At 45.1% G+C, this 19,369-nt stretch overlaps 1 protein-coding gene across 3 annotated transcripts in view; it reads right to left on the reverse strand.

Moving 5' to 3' along the window:
- SLIT1 (slit guidance ligand 1) overlaps nt 1-19,369 on the reverse strand; it is a 124,924-nt gene that overhangs the window by 83,225 nt on the left and 22,330 nt on the right. For all 3 annotated transcript variants that reach the window (XR_015950249.1, XM_035133598.3, XM_088670685.1), the window contains exons 2-4: nt 16,714-16,785; nt 16,233-16,304; nt 14,212-14,283 (exon numbers count right to left, since the gene is read on the reverse strand). Coding sequence is in view for 2 of the 3 variants with exons in the window: in XM_035133598.3 (XP_034989489.2) it covers nt 14,212-14,283; nt 16,233-16,304; nt 16,714-16,785 (216 nt within the window). In the remaining variant the exon portion in view is untranslated. The remainder of the gene's footprint in view (nt 1-14,211; nt 14,284-16,232; nt 16,305-16,713; nt 16,786-19,369) is intronic.

A 19,369-nucleotide genomic window follows, 5' to 3' on the forward strand; every position in this document is an offset into this window, starting at 1 on the left:
ATTTCTCCTCCTTATTGGTATTCGGCAAATCACTCTCAGCACCGAGCCTCTTGCCTTCTTCCCACAGAAGGGTCTTTTGTCAGTTATGCCATTTAAGCACACACCCTCCCCTCCCCAGTGCTGTGGGATTGTGGTAGAGAATTGCAAATGGTAAACCCTGACATGTCTGGTGACAAGACTTGCCCCCTCACCAGGGGGGAAAAGCATAAAGGCAGGACAACCCTCACCTCACAGGAAGCACTTTGCAGGAATGTTACATCCAAGAAAAAGAAAACAAGTCAGGCCCAAACCAGCACCAAATCAACAGGTTGTCCTTGTTCAACTGGGGGTTGAAATGCCTACTCGCTGCATTCCTGATGGCATGAGATAGCTCAGCTGGTTAATGAGTGGTGCTGTTAATGCCATGGTTGCAGATTCGATCCCCATATGGGAAAGCTGCATATCCCTGCATTGCAGGGGGTTGGGCTAGATGATCCTCAAGATCCCTTCCAACTTTACAATTCTGTGATTCTACAATTCTAAAATGGGACGTAGACATTTAGTCATTAGCCTTATGAGGAACAGTTGAGGGAGATGGGTATATTTAGCCTGGTAAAAATGAGACTGAGAGGAGATATGTTGTTGTTGTTGTTGTTGTTGTTGTTGTTGTTGTTTAGTCGACAATAGCATGCCAGGCACTCCTGTCTTCCACTGCCTCCCAGTTTGGTCAGACTCATGTTCGTAGCTTCGAGAACACTGTCCAACCATCTCGTCCTCTGTCGTCCCCTTCTCCTTGTGCCCTCCATCTTTTCCAACATCAGGGTCTTTTCCAGGGAGTCTTCTCTTCTCATGAGGTGGCCAAATTATTGGAGATATGGTAGCCATCTTCAAAAATCTAAAGGGATGTCACATGGAAGATGGAGCAAACTTGGATTCAACTTACAGAAAAGGGGATTCCGACTAAACATCTGGAAGAAACTTTCTGATGGTAAGAGATGCTTAACAGTGGAACAGACTTCCTCAGAAGGTGGTGACCTCTTCCTCCTTGGAGGCTTTTAAGCAGAGAGGTTGGATGCTTTAGGTGAGATCTCTGCATTGCAGGGGACTTGACTAGAAGATCCGCAGGGTCCCTTCCAACTGTACACTTCCATGATTCTATTATTCATTTATCTTTAAGAGCTCACAAAGAACACAGCTATGATAATATGCTTATACCGTGTTTCCCCTTTTTTAAGACACCGTCTTATAACTTTTTTCTCTCAAAAAAACACAGGGTGGCTTATTTTCAGTGGGATGTCTTATTTTTTATTATGGTTTTTACTTTACGGTCTCCTCGGCCGGGCCGCTGGCTCGGGGCACTGCTGGGCTCTCTGAGTGCTCGGCGCTGCAGCAGCCGCCAGTTCCACTCACCATTGTCCACAGATACCAGATTCCCATGCCCTGGCCCAAATGGCAAATGCTGCTTATTCAAAGGGTTGTCAGAATTGTGTTTTTATCTTTTGGAAATCCAGCCATTAGGCTAGCTTGTGTCTTAAATTTCAACTTCAGAATGATTTGGCTAGAGACCTGTTCTGAGGAAGGAGAAGGGCATCAGCATAATTTTATGAGCAATTGTTAGATATGTTCACTTACGGGATACTGTATGGGATTGCAGACTTTTGTTTTGAAAAACAATAGCCCTCGAGACAGGGCTGGAAGACAGAGCCAGGGCAGATAGAGCAGAAGCAGTCTGGAAGTATCCCACTGACTGAAAAAGAGCAAGTTTAGAATCTACCAGATCAGAATGCAGCTGCCTACAGAAGGTCAGGTAGCTCTGTAAATTGGAGGTTTTAAAAGACACCCCAGTTGTCACCAGAACTGGGTATCTCAATACAGGAATGCCTGAGCAGGGACCACAGAAATACTGGGCTAGCAAGCCACACTTGGCCCTCGTCAGGGGCAAACTCATCCTTTGAAGCAGACACACTCTGCTGTGGTATGGATGAGTGCCCCCATGGCACTTTCTGCTGGGGAAAACAACAGAGGCTGGAGTGCCGTGAAGCACACTTGTCTGCAGCAAGAGCCTTACAAGCCAAGGGAAAGCATGCGCTTGTTTTGCTCTGGGCGGCGGGATGGCAGGCGTCCTCGGCTGGGTGGAGGCGAGGCCGTTGGCTCCGGCGCTCCGCCCGGCGCTGCTGGGTTCTCCGAGCTGCTGGGCGCTCCGCGCGCTCCAGCAGCCGGTTCAGGGCGGCGGGATGGCGGGCGTCCTTGGCTGGGCGGAGGCGGGGCCGTTGGCTCCGGCGCTCCGCCCGGCGCTGCTGGGTTCTCCGAGCTGCTGGGCGCTCTGCGCACTCCAGCAGCCGGTTCAGGGCGGCGGGATGGCGGGCGTCCTCGGCTGGGCGGAGGCGAGGCCGTTGGCTCCGGCACTCCGCCCGGCGCTGCTGGGTTCTCCGAGCTGCTGGGCGCTCCGCGCGCTCCAGCAGCCGGTTCAGGGCGGCGGGATGGCGGGCGTCCTCGGCTGGGCGGAGGCGGGGCCGTTGGCTCCGGCGCTCCGCCCGGCGCTGCTGGGTTCTCCGAGCTGCTGGGCGCTCCGCGCGCTCCAGCAGCCGGTTCAGGGTGGCGGGATGGCAGGCTTCCTCGGCCGGGTGGAGGCGAGTCCGCTGGCTCCGGCGCTCCGCTCGGCACTGCTGGATCCTCCAAGCTGCTGGGCGCTCTGTGCACTCCAGCAGCTGGTTCAGCGCCGTGGGATGGCAGGCCTCCTTGGCCGGGTGGAGGTGAGGCCGCTGGCTCCGGCACTCCGCCCGGCGCTCTGAGTTGCTGGGCGCTCCGCGCTCCAGCAGCCAGTTCCGGGCGGCGGGACAGCATGCAGGCCTCACCCTCCTGCTGCTGCCACAGCTGGCGTGCTAGGTCCCGCTGGCTGGCTGGGGCGCTCGGCGGTCTCGCTCCACATGTCATGGGTGTATGTCTTATTTTCGGGGTATGTCTTATGTTTTGCAAAAGCTTAAAAATCCTGCCATGGCTTACTTTATGACTACGTCTTAAAAAAGGGGAAACACGGTATATTATATTATTTATTATATCAGACTTTCTCCCTTAATTCAAAGTATCTTGGACCCAATGGGTTGTTGTGTTGTTGTTTTTTAAAAAAGAAAACTTGGTGTAGATCTGATTGCTCCGACAACACATGAAATGACTGACACCTGCTGCTTCCACAGATGGTCCTGATTTGTGGCGCTACATGGAACACACTGCTGGGGGTCTGTTCCAAGTTTGGAAGATGTTCATTGCCTCATCAAACACACATATTTGCAACCAGGAGAGAAAGTATTCCTCTCCAGCAAGTAGTCAAAGCACTGAAGGGGGGGGGCGGGACGGACATGCACTGCATCTATCCTAATGCAATAAGTCAAAATCTGCAAATTAGGTCAGTTTGTATGCCACTGTAGAAAGCCCTCAACATGTGTTGTCAAAATGCAAATAGCCTTTGTTGATAACTTTGTTAATAACCAGGATAGCCAGCAAGATACCGTCTCTTCATCTATAACCTCTTTATTGCCTAGAATACATTTCATACATGTGCTATGGAAACTGTATGTCAAAAGAGGATTTGGTGTGAAAAGTGATGGAACTGGAGATTAATTGAAAGAGATTCTTAGGCTGCAAAAGAATAAAAAGGAGTCACAGGCGGCTGCAATCTTCAGTGAAGATACAGCAAGGGGAGGGAATGCTTCACCCTTTGCCCTCCAGCCATTTTCCCCATTCAAAATTACCTCTCCTGTGATGAAAAGAGGTATCTCTATGTCATTTCCCCATATGTGACAAAGCTGCTGAGGGAGGGTGAATCTTGAGCAGAGGGAGAAAAGATTAAGCAGACCCCGCCTTGCCAGTCCTTCACTCGAACATGAAGTCTTCATGGTTGATATATCTATAGCTATATTCATTCTGCCTACCTACCGTGCTTCCACTGTCTTATATTTATTTTTCCTCAAGAAGACACGCTATGGCTTATTTTCAGGGGATGTCTTATTTTTTATTATGCGTCCAGCCTCGCCTCTTCCTTGGTGCCCCTCCAGAACTGCGCCTATCACTATATCTTATTTTCAGGGTATGGCTTACATTGCGCAAATGCTTAGAAATCCTGCTACGGCTTATTTTATGGGTATGTCTTATTTTCGGAGAAACAGGGTACCTGAGAGAAAGTGACTGCTGCGCAAGTTTGTGGTATAATTTGATCCTTATTTAGAAGACTGTGAATGTGGATAGGAGTGCTGTGAGTGTCTACAGAGATGGAGCCACGGCATTGTCATTCACATGGTATGGACGAAAAGAGTAATGCTGCCTTGTATAGAGTAAGCTGGATAAAACAGCTGTAGAGTCAAGAGAGCAAGGAGACAGACGATCATACTCTGTGGCCAGGCTGGCAAGGAATAACAAGCAACTTGTACAGTATTTTGAAACCTACCATACATTGTTTTATCCCCACTATTTTCTCTCCCCGTCACCACTTTTGCCTATCTTTCGGACATCCCTGTGGGTCACCAACTATATGCATAGCAAGGAGGAGAGCGATGGAAATGTATTTGGCTGCATGATTGCCAAGGTCACCTTCCCGCCTTGGTAATTTTCCTTGATGGGAAACAAGATTCATTTTTAACAGCTCTTCATTTTCACTGTGACACTGCCCTCCTGCTAGTGTGAGACTGGGGGGAAGTGGGGGAGGCCTGGCCCTTTGTTCCTCCGTCCAGTGCTGACAGTTTAATTAAACCCCATTTGAGGCAGGGTCAGCAAGGTCAGGTGCTCTCCAGCAAAATATCAACTAAGCACCATTTTCAGGCACCAAGGCTACTTAATGAGATACTCTCCAGAGGAAAAAGAGCATAGGTTTAAGGACACCTTTGGTAAATCACCACCTCTCAGCCTAACCTATCTCACAGGTTTCCTGCAGGGACAAAATACCATAGACCTATATATGCCATCTTAAAGGGAATGAGGGACCTAAATCAAAACAACTATACCACACATAAACCATGAAGATAAGTCACTGATGCAACAGCAGTTAGGAAAGAGCAACTTTGGGAGAGGCAGCCATGATAGTCTGAGGCATGGAAAATGACAAGTCTTTATAGTGCTACAGGACTGGCTGTGTCCACACAACAGTTTAAAGTGGATTCGATGCACCCCATATGTCCATGTCTTTTGCGTCATCTCTATAACATTGCTCTTATTCAAGTAGTAGTCCATACTCTCCCCACAACATTTAATTTGGATTTTCCTAAGGAGGGAAACCCAACATAAAATTGCATGTTACCCAACTGTGGATGTATGGAAGCACATTGGGTGGGTGGGTGTTTTCCGTCACCCATCACCACACCCCCTGTTGGTGAGTCACTCCTTTGTAGGCTGTTGGTGGGGCTTGTCGGGACACACACACATATTTACTTTTGTACTGTTTTGTACCTATGATACCTGCGTGCATGCCTACAACGGACCTCAAATTTCCAGAATTCAGAAAGCATGGGTTACTGGTGGGGCCAGGTCAGGCTGAACATACACATGCACACATAAACAAAACAAAACAAAAAACAAAACTGTAACTCAGTATTTTGGGCAAGTCTAGTATGTTGGAAAACTTGCATCTCAATAAATAAATAAATAAATAAATAAATAAATAAATAAATAAATAAAGTATTGAAGTATAGATGAAAACATATAAACAAATACTTCATGCATGCCCACAATTGACCTCAGGTTTTCAGAACTTAAGGAGGGTAGGGAAATACTAATTGAGGGGAGGGAATGACAACATAGTGTAAATACATCTCATCAAGCACAGTCCACTAGCGCTGATGGGAACAGAGTTCAATTCAAAGCATTCGTGCGTATGTGTAGATAGATGAATGTGCACAAAAGTTCACATGGAAAAATCTGTGCAACCCACATGCGCATTAGCACTCTGCTGTATACACAGCCTTTGTTGTTCAGTTAAGATGAAATATATCTTGTAGAAAGAATGCCCAAAGAGACATGTCCCTATCCAAATCCACACACGCAGACTGGCGAATTCTGAGTTCAAATGCAGGTTACTGATCAACATTATCAGGTACCCTTCCGTGGAGCTGATGACTTCCTGTGCCCTTGAGTCCTGCCTCAGATCTTTCCCCCCAAACACCAACTTCTCTCCACACTATGCTTTTCCCACTGAAACGTTTCCTTTAATCTAAACACACCGCTGTCTTGCCCATTAGCTGACACAGCCTGCTCCCCCACAGTGGTACAGCCTTATATACGCCCCCTTGGAAGGAAGTCCCATTGAGTTCAGGTAAATGGGTAGTTGATTGAAGCCTTAGTCCTTTTATAAAAAGGTCCATGAGGTAGAGAGAGAGAAATTTCCCACTGCCACAATGCACCCTCTCAACCTGCCTACCTGGCCACAGCAAACAATCACAATTACAGGCCGAAGGCTCAGAGCAGATTTCAACTAATGGGAGCTCACAAATAATTCACATCATACTTCACATACCTAGGACCAGTGCTTTTTTCTAAAATATATATATATATGTTTAAGGGTACTCTTATTTTCCTACTCATATTGAAATACTGCCCCTCAATGAGGCCAAACATAGATTCACAAAATGCTTAGGGGTGTGCGTACCCCTGCATCCCCCCAGAAAAAAGCGCTGCCTAGGACTGATATTTTTAAAAAAATGTCATTTGCAAAACGGATCATTAAGATTACATTACAAATCTCAATAGGTTTTGAACTATCATGATTTCTCCTGTGAAATGTAATTTTGTATAGATGCTGGGAAATCTTCAGCTCCCATCAAAGAACACCCCGAAGGTTTCTTGGGGGAAACTGTTACAGTTAAACCAGCTTGTTTGTCACTTAATAAATAGCCTTGAGAAACATTCATAACTGAAAAGGGGGGCATCCGTTGTATTCAAAGAGACTGTGAGGAATAAAGGGCCATCCTCTAAAACGAGACTCGTAAAGGGCATGGAAGGACAGCTGGCTTGTAGGGTGACACCACTTCCAGCTGTGTGACCAAGATTTCCCATGCAAGGCATGGTAACCGCAGTTTAAGGCTGTCATTCCTGCTAGTGCTCAGAGTTGATTTAAATGCACCAGACTCGGTTTCACCCTAACCGACTTCATCATCATCATGGTGGGAAAATACTATTTGTGTTATTGGAGAAAACAATAAACTGCAGAAGGCATTTTATGACTAGTACGGGATATTAAAGCTGGAATGATCCATAGGAGAGGAGACAGGAGTAAACATCAGAGGGGAACTCCATACACAACTCACTGAAAGTCAGAACACAAGGAGTCACTCCAGGCTTTGAGTCTGGCAGCACATCGGGGTCAGTATTATCTTCCTCATATTATAAATCTGAGTTGGGGGACAGTAGTGTTTCAAACTTAGAATATTGTAGTGGCTTGCTTAACATTAACCAATATATTCATAGCTAGCTTGTGTGCTAAACTAATGAATTCCTGAGCTCACTGCTCATTTTCTTTGCAACTGTCTATGCAGGACGTTGCTTCTCTCCATGCCCAGCTGTAATTTGTTTGACAGCTTGTCCTTATGACCGTCCCAATTACAAAGAGAATTTCCACACCAACAGCAAATACTTGCAGAAACATTCAATTAAAGGCATGGATGTAGTCAGGAGAAGTCAATATAGAAGTTCCAAGCACTGCACATAGTTGTTCTGTGTAAAAGAACGACACAAAGCTTAAAATGTGACAAGGAACTAAAGGTGATGTGGGAAATAGTCAGAGACTGTGAAGAGCCAGATCTTCTAAGACTAGGATCCCTCCCCTACCATACACCCCCCCTTGCCTCTCTCTAGCTGTTTTACCTCTGGGCCAACAAAGGAAGGAAATATGAGGGAGTTTCCTAAACATCCCTCCCTCCTACACCCATCTTCTGTTGATGAGATTTGGGTTTACAAGGATGGCATTAAAGACAGAGCCGATTAAGGGAGGGGGCAGAATTCTGCTCTACAATAATTATCTTAATTGTTTTATTTCTAATGTAAAAGCCAGAGGTGACCTTGAATGCAGCATTAGTTCCAGCCAGCATATACTTGTTGCCATTTCCACACACATCTATCACCCAAGACCTATAGCAATGTCTGTAACTTAATTTTAAAGAGGTGCCATTACCAGGCTGTGGGCATGCTGTTGCACAGCATATGCACTTGGTTTATCTGACTGGCTGAACCTATGTCCTGAAAGTGGGAGGTGAGGTGTGATAGTTGTGGGGAAGCTACTCTGTGACCAGCCAGCGAACTGGGCAGTGTTTCTCCACAGGCCACTGCCTACAGCATCCCTGGCATCCTTCTTTCCAAAGGGACTCACTCTTGAACTTAAATATCCAACAGCACCTAAGACACGGGGCCCAGCTAAATATACATCAGCTAATGCACTGGTATTGCCACCAGGCCTGAAATGCCAAAAGGCAATTAATGCAAGGCACCACACATGAAGACATACATACTCAAAGCCTTTTCTACATTTGAACATATATCTTATCATCATTAATCTCATTTGGGGATCTAGTTGGACTGTTGATACCTGTATTAATGTTTAAAGCAGGACTGATGACTTATTATTTTTTTACTAATGTGAGCTAATGGTGTTGGCTTTTCTTTTTCTAGAGACATACTTACAAGTCTGTTCTATGATATCTTTAATATCTGAGACTGAAGCATATACAAGGATGTCCTAATTTTTTTAACAACTTGCCTCAAATCGGTAAGATTTTGTATTCCAGAGATACCTTAAACACAATAAATAAATAAGGAAGGAAGGAAGGAAGGAAGGAAGGAAGGAAGGAAGGAAGGAAGGAAGAAATACAACAACCAAGGGAGTCCTTCCAGGGGAGGGAGCATCATGGCCAAATGAACAAAGGTTCTCAAAGAGCTATGAATACCCGAAACACCTAAAGAAAAGTACCCATATTTCTGAAAGGCACACTTCTGGCAGCCTCAGTTCTTGTATCACCACTTCCTAGTGTGATCTGTGTGTCTTTTTGGAAAATTATCACTGTGAAATATGAATGTTGAGTTCTACACTTGTTCCATGACAGCAAACATTACAAAGTCCTCCAAAACTGAATTTGAGTAGCCCTGTGTCAATGACTATGAAAGCATAATGCTTCTTCCTACAAACAAATCAAAGGGAACCTTAGGTATGCAGAAGCTCATTATACTTAACATTTGCCCCCCCCCAAAAAAAACCAGGGACACCCCCCCAAAGCTGTATATGCAATTCTCGGCTTATTTGACCACTTGTATTCCTTCATTCTAGACCAAGGGCTTGTGCGTGCACATCATTTTTTTAAAACTCAGAACCAGGCGGACATGGCTGGCCCACCCCTACAATAAGGGAGAGAATCTCTACCTCCCCCGTCACCATTTCCTTGGCACGGGGCACCATAGCCACCAGCTCTTTTATTTCATCCCAAGTTTTTCAGAGCTTTGTAAATTAATACAAGAACATTGACCTCTGCAGATGGGCAGCTTCTGCAGAGATTTTAACAACAATGTAACATGTTGTCACCTATCTGCCCCCATCAGCAGTTTAGCCACCACAGACGAGGCCCAAGGGCAGCCCCACGTACAGCATATTGTAGTAATTCAGACTTGAGGTTACCAACATATGAACTTCAGAAGTCAGCTGTCCCTGACCAGGAACGCCCATAGCTGGTGAACCAGATGAAGCTGGTAGAAGGCACTCCTGGCCAGAGAGGACACTTGAGCCTCTAGGGACAAAGATACATCCAGGGGTACCAAAAGAGTCTCCATCTTCTCAGGATTCAAACACAATTCATTAGCCCTCCTGCAGTCTACCAATGCATCCAGACACTGGCCCAGAGCTTGCACAGCCTCATATCTGATTCAGATGTCACCAAGAAATAGGGCTGTGTGCCATTGCCTTTCTCCGAAATGCCTTAAGATATAACATACAGTAATGAAATAATATAAATATTGTGTGTATCTGCTGCATCTAACAGAAGGTTGAAAATTAATCACATCCAGGCCAGATCAGGTAGGGAAGAAGCAGCTTTGCACTGCAGGGATTAATCCACCCAGAACTTCATAGTTAGCTTGACACCCTGGTATTATGTGTGGGTTTGTGAGTATGCACTTGTGTGCACATATGCTCTGGAGCCCCTCATGCAAACTCACGAATGTCTACATTTATATTTATGGAAATTTGCATCCAACTAAGCCGTTCTCAGAGTATATCCACTGAAATCAATGCACTTGACTTAGTCAAGGACAATGATTTCAATGGGTCTGTTCTGAGTATGACTTGGGGGTACATCGTTCTGGGAGGGGGGAATACACAATTGTGGGGGCACACTGTCCAACAACAGTGAATAACTGTTTAACAGCTTGAAGAAGCAAAGTCGACAGTCAATGGCAATGAGCTAGATCAAGCCATCAGCTGCCATGGTAACGGCTGCCTCAGAAACCGTGCCTTTTAGGGGGCCTGGCACAGGCCTATCCCCTCTCTTGTCCTTTTATAATCACATATAAAACAGAGCAAACCATCTCCTTGGTACTTCCTTTCACACTCATTCCTAAGGTCTTGCATCTGGATGAGAAGCATGTCCCAGAGAGCAGTGGGAAATATCTGCACATGCCTCCTGTCCTTGTTCTTGGGACTGGAGCCCCGAAAAAACCAGGCCAAGCTGACATCCCTCAGGAATCAACCTGGCATTCCTTAACATGTTGGGAGAGGGAAGGGAAGCACACACTTATTCTCTGAAACCTCTGCTTCCCTTACATGGCTGTGCTCTTTTTCTAGTCACAGAATACCACCCACTGGCTGAGGATACTGGGCTATGATCATGTGGGCTTTTCCCACTGGCCTTTTTACCTCTTCCCAATATAATTCCAGGCACTCGGCAGAGTCTGGTTTGCATGGGTTATTATTACTATTATTATTATTATTATTATTATTATTATTATTATTATTATTTATTTATTTATACCCCACCCATCTGGCTGGGTTTCCCCAGCCACTCTGGGCGGCTTCCAACAGAAATATTAAAATACACTAATTTCTTAAAGATTAAAAGCTTCCCTAAACAGTAAAAATGAAATGACAACATTACTGTGTTAAGTCTAATGGCTTGTCTTCCTTAGCTCTGACAGGGGTCCATTTCAGACACTTGATCGGATGGCTTTAGACATCTGTACCCTGCCACATATTCATAGCCTCCAGCAAGGAACAATGTAAGTAAGCATTTGCAGCTAATACCTGTTGATTTTCTGATCTTCATGAGTTTTTAATCTCTCTAAGAAACTCATATGTCATTAGAAAGGCCATTCGTAAGTGAAGAATACAAAATGAAGATAAAATTTAACTACTCTCTGATCCACTGCAGCCCATCCCTTCTCCTTATAACTCAGGTAGACAAAACGGCACCTTCCCAATGTAATCATACTCCAACTTCCACCAGCCCCAGCCAGTGTAGCCAATAGTCAGGAATGACGGGAGCTGTAGGCCAGAAATATCTGCAAGGCATCACATTGGCTACCTCTGACACAGTAAGGACCCTCATTCTCTGTGTGGGTAGGGAGAATGTATACCAGCATATAATTTTTACAAGAACACTTGTGATGATTTAAAATCTTTTAATTGTGGTTGTATGAACTTCTGCTCTTAAATGAGATCTGAAAGTCCTTCCACTAGCCTCATGAAAGTGATCTTTAAAAATCAGGCGAGCCTGGATAAGTGAAGATGGGGAAGGGAAATAAGACAGGGAAAAATGAAATGACTCTTGGTTATCCGCCAACCTCTACAAAAGCTAAAAAACAAAAAGTGTTCCAAGCCAAAAACTCAGCTTAAGTAATTCATTTGTTTCTACTAGTAGTTCTCCTATTGCAAGCTGTCATCTCTGCTAATGCTTCTACCTTCTGTGTTTGTGCCCACACACAAATACACACACAAACACACACACACACTTTAACAATGCAAGTGGCTTTTTCTGACTCAAAAGCTTTGCCAGAAACCCTTTTTGAATCCCTCCAACATGTGATAATGAGCCTTGGCAGGTGCCCACCCCCTATGATTTTGATAATGTTTTGTTAGCAGCTGCCGGTGCACAGAGAAGAAAACATGTTATGCAAGTCATTGTTACTCTTGTATTTATAGAAGCCATAAAGAAATACATAATTATAAACACATTTTATGGGCAACTGCATATTTCAAGTTATTAGCACAAGCTTTTAAGGAGACAGGTCTATAAAGGAAATGTTATTTTATACTTCCCTTTATTAATTATTTTACGTGAACATTTTATCTTTAATCTTTCTTTTTTAAAAAGACAGTTTTTCATTTTCTGTCTTTCCTAGCTCTTGGTAATTAGCAAGGGAGGATAGAAGTGATTATATATTGTCTGTTCAACTAGGGAGACAAAATGTTTAGATTCACAATCAACTCAGCAAAGCAAAAAATCTAAAGAGCCCTCTTACATCACTCATCACAGCCCTTTTTTGTGGGGTATACAGGTGTACACAGACACAAACGGATGCTTAATGGTACCTATGCAATATAACAATAGGCATATTTAGGGTGTTCCCTTCCATCTTGGTGAAGCACACATTCCAGTGCGTTATACCCAACAGAATTGCTTCACTCATTTGATTCACTTCAGGACTGCTTTAGCTCAGATATTATGGAATTGAAGATGCAATTCCATCCTTCCTTCTCATGGTGGCAAGGGGAAGACCATCCAGTCCTGTCCATCAACCAAAGAAGGAACAGCTAAAAGTAGTACAGTAGCTATAGGGAGCTTTGCTTCCCTGTTCCCACCTAGACCAAAGCTTTTGGTGCACTCTCCAGGCCTGCCTAGCCAGCCCTTGGGGTGCTGCCCAGGCCACACCTTCCCCCAAGACCACACCCCCCACTGGCCCTGTTTGTGCCTTCTTCAAGTGCTTTTGCCTGGCTGGAATGTGTCCTTGAACTGTGATGGTGCCTCTGGGTGGAAGATGGAGAGATTTGGGGCGTAGAAACCTCTGACTTCCGCATGTCTGAAATGAAGCCCACAGTATACAAAGGGAACATTCACATCTGCCTGCCCACCCACTTTTTGCCTCTGGCCCTGTCCAGCACCAGCAAGCAACCCCTTTCGAACATGGCGCTCAAGCTGAAAAATATTCCCCACCTCTGTTTTACAGGAAAGCCTTTAAGATAACCGATCAATGACTAACTTCCATATCGCTGCTGCTATTCTATATAGGCATTCAGCAGGATTCAGTCCACCTAAAATCTGCAGTTCATGGTGGATTGTGGTCATCTGTGTGCAACACATGACCTTGGAAATGCCCAATACACATAATGTCCTCAACGTCCAAGTGATATGTATAAAGATCTCAAGAACCCACTGGTCTTTCCATACCAAGGCGGCAATAACACCAGGCTGTGTACACACAACATTTTATTCTAGAATCAATGGAGACTGAGTACTTGTTTCTTCTATGTAGTTCACATGCAATCTAGATCTATTGCGTAGTCCGCCTCCCTTGAAAAACATTTATTGAGAAGCTGGTTTAACTGGGTGGGTGGGGGGACACCTCACTGCAGTTTGTTTCCATTTGAAAGACAGTGTGGCCATTTGAAGAGAAATGTAAGCAGACCCATGAATGGGGGATGTATCCACACCTGCCCAATAACACTGTGGGTGGGTGTATAACAAGGCTGCAGTCACCACTTCCTACTTAATTTACCTGGGGCATGTGCAGGAAGGAAAAGGCATAGGTAACCTAATCAAGGTGAGGGTTTTCAAATGTGTACCACACACCTCTTGAGAATGGCAGGATCTAGAATCAAAGACTGAAAGCAGCATGTGGATGATGAGGATGAATGATTATGGACTGAGAAAAACTCCATTTTTGTTCTACAAACAGGTTAGGGTGCATGCAGCCTCAATTTGTACCATGCCTTAAAACTCTTGTGACCTGGATCTCAAGATGTGGCAGTTGTGGACTGGACAAAGGCGATCCGTTTCTCATTCTACACATCCAGGGCACAGAAGTCAAACCACAGATCCACACCTTTATTTTCTGGTAGCCCCATCGGCCAATTCCAGTACACAGCAATTGGTGCACCACACCCGAAACCGTTTTCTCGCTGCTTTCCCATTCAAGATTTGCAGCACTCCCTCAACATCCTTCTTCAAAGGGGCAGAAAAAACAAAAGCAATATGCAAGATATTCCCAGGTACTTACAGCCGAGACAATGCTTGGTTATTCTGGAATAGGAGCTCTGGCAAAGTGTGCAGCTGGTTCCGATTCAGACGTCTAGGAAAACAGAGGGGAAGGAAGTTTCATAAGCATTCACAGACTCCCATCTTCCCTGGTGATGGTAGCCTGGGTTGATGGGAGTTGGGAGTCCACAGGTTCTGCACCTTATTATAAGTCCTACAACAATAGCAGCTGGGCTTAAAGGTCACTTGGTATTGTTGCTGCCACTAGTAGTCTTTGTGCCCCAATGATCTCACAGCTTAACTAGAACGCCTTCCGCAAACCTTGACCGATATTTTTCAGCCAACTACTCCATTTGCTTCAGCACACCCTTACAGATTAAGAACATAAAAATACTTGTGATAAAAGGTACAAGTGTGCATTTTCAAGAGAAAAGAGGGGTACAAATCTGTCAAAGGTACGTAGGAATGTATAGGTAAACTACAGGTGAAACTCGGAAAATAAGAAAAGTGCATTTATTTCAGTAATGCAACTTATTATTTTTTATTTTTCTTTTAATTTTTACAAATGCTTTCTTTCGGGAATTCCACAGTAATAAAACAAATAGTTGCAATAATACAAAAATAAACATCGCTATTACATTTCATTATTTACATTCCATTTATAACTGACCCGCCTAACGACAAATAATTACAATTACAACAAATAAAGGCTTGACATATCTTGCTTTGCATGTCATGCACCTATCTTATATATTGGTTTCACCTTTTAAGTTGCGTTACTGAAATAAATGCACTTTTCGATGATATTCTAATTTTCCTAGTTTCACCTGTATACAGATGTGTCGAAATAAAAATAAAAATGTCCAGTAGCACTTTAGAGACCAACTAAGTTTGTTCTGGGTATAAGCTTTCGTGTGCATGCACAGTTCTTCAGATGCACCTGAAAGCTTATACCCAGAACAAACTTAGTTGGTCTCTAAGGTGCTACTGGACTTTTTTTTTTTTTGACCGTGTCAGACCGACACGGCTACCTACCTGTATATAGATGTGTGCAATTTTAGTGGGTTTTTAAAAATTCAGATTGCAAACTACATGTGTTTTAAAATATAATTTAGAATTGTTTTTAAGGAAGGGGGAGAACAAAGAATCTGAATGGGCAACTGATACAAAGGTAGTATAGGACCAAGTATCAAGACACAATTAGATAGAGGTCCAATTGTGGTGTTTGCAGATTTGTACAGGACATGGATAATGGTCAGAGAGTGGCCACAGATTAAAGAAAAGGCAATGCAGCCTAAACTTCCAATAATAAATTACCCATCATGCTTTATGGATGAAGATTGGGGTCTCTGTATGATATCTCTATACTGATGGAAGTCAATTTAGCCTGGCATTTGCCCATTAAAGGGGTAGCATGTTCTGCACACTGCTAGGCATGCCAGTCTCATCCAGGACTGCACTGGAACAACCCTTTCCCCCCTGGCAGTGGCAGGACAAGGGAAGGAAATATTCAGAGACAATAGAAGCACGTTTTGCAGGTGACAATTTACAGCTGTTGTGTGGGAAAGAGGCAGACACAGCTTGGGTTGATTTGAACACGGCCCCTCGTTGAATGCACACTGCTGAGAATTATTTTAGATCTGAAAGAAATGGCGAACAGACTGGGAAGCATCTGGGTGTAAATGCCAGCCAGGCTGTTCAGGGCTGGGTGTAAAAACACTTAGTGTTCACACCATCTGCCTGTGTCAGCAGGAGGGTGGGGGTGGAGAAGCACTGGTTCTTGGTGTAGGTACTGGAGCTGACTGCTTTTGAGCTGTTCTCTCCACCCCTGGCCCAGTCCCACCTCTGAACTTCCTAGGACCAAGAAACCCGCCTAGGCCTGTGAATGGCCTGCATGGAGGGGAGAGAGAAAACAGGGTTTCTGTTGGGAAATCTCTACAGTCCCCCCCCCCAACGCGTGCCACACACACATCTTTTTCCTCTGTGTGTATACTTTCCCCACCCCCAGCTTCTGTAGTTTGATCAGTTCCCTGAGACACTCACAGTCGCTCCAGCTCTTTCATGTCGTCGAATACCCCTCGCTCCACCACACTGATCTGGTTTTCCATCAGCTGCCTGAAAAAAGTAATAAGAGCATCAGAGCTGGGATAGCAGAAGGGAAAAACAAGAGGAAGAGGACAAAAGGGAGCCCAGCATCCTAGCAGATGGGAGTTCCTCTTTGTTGGGCTGACTGTGCACAGGATAGAGAAGGGTGTGTGAGTGTTTGTTGAAGGCAAGTTGCTGTACAAAGGCATAACTTTGCCCCCTTTGCTCCTGGCCCTGCCCACTACTGGCATGCGGCTCTCAGAAGGTTGCCCAGAAAGAAATGCAGTCCTTGGGATGGAAAAGGTCCCCCACCTCTGAATTAAAGGGAGCACATGCACGCACACACACACACACAGCAGCCCCACTTGGCTTCAGTAATAACAGGGGTGGAGACATGAGGATAGTATCACTTTGGAGGCAGCAGGGAGAGGCCACTCACAGAACTCGCAGCTGCTTCAGCCCAGCAAAGTCATTTTTGTGGATGCGGGTGATGTTGTTCCCATTCAGCTCCCTGTGAAGTGAAGGACAGAAACACTATAAGTTAGGAAGTAGACACATGGTGCAAGGCTTCAGCCAGGACCAGTTAAAACACATTCATCTGCCTGAGGCAGAGGACAAAATGGCACCTGCCCACTGTCATGTCATGTAGAGGCTATGACTGGACTAGCAGTTGACTCTTATTCCAAGACTCGTGATGGGACAGTATGCTGAACCGCACCTGAGGGCAGCAACCTAGTTTAGGGGCTGCAGGGCAGGATATCTGAGCAATGAGGAGCTCTCTCCTCCACTTAGCACCTCCACCTGAGGTGGCCACCACACTTTACCTAATGGTAGGACCAGCCCAGTGCCATATCCATAGTCCCTAACGCAAGAGTGCCAGCCTCATATGTACTATTTCCACACAAGCAAAACAGAGTTCACCTGTCCTGGACACCTTACTATGCTTTCCACATAGTTAGCACCATATTTCACAAGAGTTCATCTATTGAGCAGCAAGGGGTTGTGGGCTTTCCGCACGCACACATACGCATAGGCAGACAGGCAGGACCCACCTTATTCTTCTGACTGTAAATTATTTTAACTAATTTTAATCCTGTATTTTATAGCACTGTAACCCATGCTGGAATCTTGTGGTGAAGGGCAGGTAAGAAATGAAATGAATGAAATAAAAAACAAAACAGCAGCTATTTCACAAACTTGAGATGGGTCTGAATTCTGACATTTCAACAGCATCTCTTTTCCTTGCCTGCTTCCACTGCAGAAAACGGGGTGGGGGGATATATTCCTCCTCAATCCTTTGCCTCTTCACTGGTATGAAAAACTAGCTCCATGGCCACCACTTGATGCCCCTCTCTGACCTTTAGGTCTCTGGGCTACAGCTATTCAGTTTCAAGTTTTGTTCTACAATTACTGAGGATGAGAAGCAAACTACTCCCCCCTTTCCTCCCCTCTTTTTTAATTGAGCCCCCAAATCAGAACCAAAAGTAGCCAGTGGGAGGACAGGTAAGGTTCACCAACAGAAGAAAGGAAAGGAAAAACCTGACTGGTTTGAGCAGGAGTGAAAACCAGAGCCTGGATAGACCAGGGAGAGATTTTAGATGGGATCTGGGATATACAAAGAGTCTGTTTTGAGACAGCGTTAAGTATGTGAAACTTTAGGTGTGTAATGTATGGCTATATGGTATGCATTTAGGGCTCTGGGTGTTCAAAGATATCTTTTCTAGCCCAATGTGGTAGCAAAGGAGACTGACACAAAGGGAACCACTAATTACTTGCCATGGCTGGAGGAAGTGCCTTTGTGTGCAATGCCAACTCTCTTCCAACTGTGATGAATGTGGAGTTTTGGATGCGTCAGAGCAAACATACACAGCACCGGCTTTTCTTCCCACTCTCAGCTTCAACCCACTGCCTACAGATAGGAGGGTCCTGGGACAATTTCTTTGCAATTCCACCTCAGCCAGACTGTTCCACAAACGGATTTGTATGCTTGGCTTGCGTAGGGTCAAGACTATGGATATGGCTTCGCCCATGAAACAAGCAAGCATCATCCCTCGGAGAGACCTCATTGTCCAGCTGAAACGGCAGCTAATTGCATCCATTCGATCACAAAGATTGCTGGCCTCCTTTCATTATGAGACTGCTTGGTGCGGGTGCAACGGGGAAGCACGTTTCCAAGACACCAGGAAGGACCACCCTGAATGGATGGGGTGAACAAGCATTGCTCCCTGCCCTTTTGTGTCAGGCTGAAACCTACACTCATTCCTGCTGCAATTATGCAAACTACAGTGACAAACATGCATGGCATAATAAGAACCTGAGGCAGCTAAAAGGCTAATCGCATACCCACCAATACATAGCGGCTCCAATCTGGAACACCATCTTCCAGGAGTGCACTTCTGAGCAAGTCACATCACCCAAAAAAAAACACCATTTTTTCCAGACACGACACCCAAAAATGCACATTTTGGGGCACCACACAAAAGCGCTGCCCCAAAAAGCGCCTTTTCAGGGTGAGAGTGTGGCCCGAAATTGTGCAAAACCGTGGCGGCCAAAATGGCTGCCGTCCTCTCGTGAGGAAATATGGGGTGTCCCATTTTTCCCCAGGACAGTTGATGGGAATGTAATTGCTCAGCAACCTGAATGATTTGGAGCTCGGTCTTCTCCACAGAAATAGAGAGCAAGATGCAAAAACTTGCATTTTACAGCCACCGTTCCTTTCAGTTCCTGAAATAGGGAGCAGCTAAAGGTAAAGGTATCCAAAACAGGGATAGTCAACATGGTGCCTTCCAGATGTTTTTAGACTACAATTCCCATCTTCCATAGCCAGCATGGCCAGTGATTGGGGCTGATGGGAGTTGTAGTCCATCAACATCTGGGAAACACCCCCATTAGCTACCCCTGCTCCAAAAGGGGAAAGACTTCTGTTCCTTTAAGAATTCTGAGGAAAACGTAAGTCAGACAGGTGCAACTTCTCCCATCATTGACGGGGAAAACTACACCTACTGAATTGTTGCCTCTTGCTTTTAAATGGGGAAGAACTCCCAGTTCTTTTAGGGATATTGTCAATCTAGCTCAGGATGAAAACATACAAGGTG

Source organism: Zootoca vivipara, chromosome 5 (genome assembly GCF_965207765.1).
Source record: "Zootoca vivipara chromosome 5, rZooViv2.hap1.1, whole genome shotgun sequence".
NCBI classification, from domain to species: Eukaryota; Metazoa; Chordata; class Lepidosauria; order Squamata; family Lacertidae; genus Zootoca; species Zootoca vivipara.